We start from the raw sequence: 3,457 nt of genomic DNA, 5'->3' as shown, positions 1-3,457 counted from the left end.
CCGTGAATCCCGGTGAGGGCGGGGTGGGAGGGGTTCGCGAGCCCGGGGGAGTGAGGGCAGGGTGCGAGGAGTTTACGGGCCCGGGGGGGGTGAGGGCGGGGTGGGGGGGCCCGTGAACCCCGGTGAGGGCGGGGTGGGAGGGGTTCGAGGGCCTGGGGCGTGACGGCGGGGTGGGGCGGTCCGTGAACCCCGGTGAGGGCGCCGCTGACCCCCGCGGCTCGCTGCAGGGCGGCCCGGCTCCCTGCGCTCGGCCATGGCCCCCCCGCTTCCGTGCAGGCCCCCGAGGTCGCTGCCGCCGTGGCTGCTGCTGCTGAGCGTGGCGCTGCTGAGTTTCCAGGCCCGCGCCGAGCCCGCCGCCGGGAGCGCCGTCCCCGCGCAAAGTACGTGCGTTGTGCAGGGGTCCCCACGGGGCTCTGACGCCACCCGGGCGTGCGAGAGCACGGTTCCTCCCCATTGTTCCCAACACCTACGTCGCGCCCCTTCCGCAGTCGGGCTCCCGGGCCGCCCTTTCGGTGGGAGGTGCTGGGGGGGTACTGGACTGGGGTGACGTTCCCTCCGCGCGGATGCGCACTTCCGCAGGCCGCCCGTGCGTGGACTGCCACGCGTTCGAGTTCATGCAGCGCGCCCTGCAGGACCTCCGGAAGACGGCCTACAGCCTGGACTCGAGGGTGAGCTCCTCCGGCCGGGAGGCAGGGGTCTGGGGGGCGGGGCAAGGACCCAACCTGTGGCACAGCCGGTGATCCTCCTGCTGCCGTCTGGCTCCAGGGTTCTGAGGGGCATTGTGGGCGCAGGTCTCACCCATGAGCGTTTCCAGGCCCGGTGAGGGAGGTGCCCCCTTCCCCAAGGCCTCATTGGGCTTTTTTCCCTGTGAGCCACACCGGGGACCTGAGGAAGAAGTGCCAGTCTCAATTCAGCACCCCGCCCCCCACGGGGCAATGAGGTCCAGCGGGCAGGGGAAAGAGGAGTCACTTTCCCTGGGTCAGAAACGGGTGTGGGGGGAGGGTTGGGCGAGAAAGGGCAGCTTGGGCAGGGCGGTCTGGGAGGCTCCACACCCCCAGCCTCACCTGGGGAGGGATGGGTGTTATGCATAGGGTGCTAGGTGCAGGGTCAACCCCCAAGTCTGGGAGGAACACTGAGCCCTCCCACCCTCTCCCGCGTCCTCACTGTGCCTCAGCCAAGGGAGTTTTCACTTAGGACAGAGTTTGGGAATGGGGGAGAATCTCCAGAAGTGGAAAGAAGGGGAGACCCCACCCTGGTCCCCTTTTCTGGCCAGCTCCGCAGGGCCCAGATGGAGGCCTAGAGTGCCTCCAGGATCTGAATCTCACTGAGTCTGGGGCTGGGCTCCTGAGAAGAGCAGCCCCAGCCCAACTGGGGATGGCGTTGGGGGGACCTGAGAGGCAGCATACAGATTGGAGTCGTCCAGGCCTGGCATGAGCGTGTGCAGGGTCCCGGACAGGACAGCTGTGCTGGCAGAGACTGCGGAGGGTCTAGAGGAAGAGCGTGGGAAGGGGTGGAGGCCCACAGGGTAGCAGGGTCTGACACTCAGTGTGTTTGGGGGCTCCGAGGTGTCAGGAGCCCCCGGAGATGGCGCGCGCCCTCACTGCCCGTCGTTGCTTCGCAGACGGAGAGCCTCCTGTTGCAGGCCGAGCGCCGGGCCCTGTGCGCCTGCTGGCCTGCCGGGCGCTGACGACCCTCAGACGCTGCTGCTCCTCATCAATAAACACCCGGCCCAGCACACTGTGTCCTGTCTCCCTGTTCTGGCCACCGAGCCCAGCGGCGTCGCCCCCGGTGGTCCCTGGTGTGGGACTTAGTTTCCCCAGCGGTTCCGTGTGGGCCACACCAGGGCCTGTGCTGAGCAGATACGCGTGTCCAGCCCCACGGCACTTCGTGGCCGCTGCAGGTCAGCCCTCAGACACCTCACTCGCCTGTCTGCCTGCCCTGAGGCCCGGGGAGTGTAGAAGCTGGCCTCGTCCCCAGAACAACTGTCCCTGTGCCGAGCCTCCCGGGGATCCTCTGCCCTGCGTTGGGGATGGCTGTCCTGGGAGCTCCCTGCAGGCCCCCCAGTGGGCCCCCTCATAGCCTAGCCCGCGCGCGGTAGCTGCCGGGACAGGCAGGAGGAGCCGGCAGCCAGAGAAGGCTCCTCCCGGCGCGGGGAGGGCTGGCATGGTCGGCACAGTCTGAGCCTGCCGGCCCCTCCTACAGCCCCCGCCCAGCCCCCGGGCACCAGGGAATAAGAATCTGGGTCCGAGTACAAGTGTTGTGCCCGTGGGTAACGGGCCCTCACTCCGCCACAGGGGTGTGCACAGCGCCAGGCAGGAGCCCTCCAGGGGAAGCAGGTGACCCTCCCTCCGTCCCTCCATTCATTCCATCGATGTTTTGTAGTATCCAAGCAATGCCATGGTTGGAAGTGACCGCTGTGGGACACTTGGCCTTTCTGGGGTGTTAGTTCCCTAGTGGTGGCTGCCCGAGGGCAACACGGCGCTCCTGCCAGAGAGGGGAGGGTCGCCCCTCTTTAGCTCACAAGTCCCCGGACACAGCCTGTCCGTGTCACCGTGCGTGTGCACACGTTTTCTCAGAGCCTTCCTCCAGGCCTCAGCCCCACAGCACCTGCCCTGCCCTTGCTCCCACCCCAGGACCTGTCCTGTCCTCAGTGCTTTTCTGCCTGGAAGGGCCTGGCATGCTGCTGCGGATCCACGTGTCTGGACCACACAGAGCCCTACCTCGGTGGTGCTGGGAGGTTGAGCTAGATGTCTGGTGGTGATGATGCCTGTGAACTCTAAAGCAGGCCAGAGAGAGACGAGGGAGTGCTGAAGCTCAGACCAGCCCTCAGTTCTGGAAATGCGCGGGGTACTCGGTGGCAGGGATCAGAATCCTCCAGGCTTGGGGCCCCAGAAAGGAGCGGAGGGCGGACGGAGGCAGGTGTCTTCCCTCCGGGGCCCCGCCCCGACGGTGCTGATGTTCCATTGGTTGGCTTCAGTCACGTGGCCATTCCTGGCTGCCGGGGAGGTGGGGATGGACCGCGTTCTCTGCTTGGGTTCTCCGATTTAGCAAATACAGATCCAGGACCAATGAATACTTTTCAGTATAAAAAGTACAAGTACGGGGCGCCTGGGTGGCTCAGTCGTTAAGCGTCTGCCTTCGGCTCAGGTCATGATCCCAGGATCCTGGGATCGAGCCCCGCATCGGGCTCCCTGCTCCGCGGGAAGCCTGCTTCTCTCTCTCTCCTACTCCCCCTGCTTGTGTTCCCTCTCTCGCTGTGTCTCTCTCTGTCAAATAAATAAATAAAATCTTTAAAAAAAATTAAAAAAATAGGACAATCAGAAAAACCCTGGCAGACTTAAATCCTAACATATCAATAATTACATTAAATGTAACTGGCCCAGGGGCCAGGGTCCTGGGATCGATCCCCACATCGGGCTCCCTGCTCGGCGGGAAGCCTGCTTCTCCCTCTCCCACT

The 3,457-nt window shown here is 65.0% G+C and overlaps 1 protein-coding gene across 1 annotated transcript; it reads left to right on the top strand.

Annotated features, from left to right (window-relative positions):
• The first annotated feature begins 209 nt into the window (after window positions 1-209).
• On the top strand, window positions 210-3,107 carry CUNH4orf48 (chromosome unknown C4orf48 homolog). The gene is made up of 3 exons (XM_032399812.1): window positions 210-380; window positions 580-668; window positions 1,622-3,107. The coding sequence occupies exons 1-3, from the start codon at window positions 254-256 to the stop codon at window positions 1,685-1,687; spliced, it is 282 nt and encodes a 93-aa protein (XP_032255703.1). The 5' UTR covers window positions 210-253; the 3' UTR covers window positions 1,688-3,107.
• Window positions 3,108-3,457: the final 350 nt, after the last annotated feature.

This window comes from Phoca vitulina, unplaced genomic scaffold (assembly GCF_004348235.1).
Source record: "Phoca vitulina isolate PV1807 unplaced genomic scaffold, GSC_HSeal_1.0 scaffold1413, whole genome shotgun sequence".
NCBI classification, from domain to species: domain Eukaryota; kingdom Metazoa; phylum Chordata; class Mammalia; order Carnivora; family Phocidae; genus Phoca; species Phoca vitulina.
Note: the sequence above shows the minus strand (reverse complement) of the source record. Positions and strands in the feature narration are given on the sequence as shown.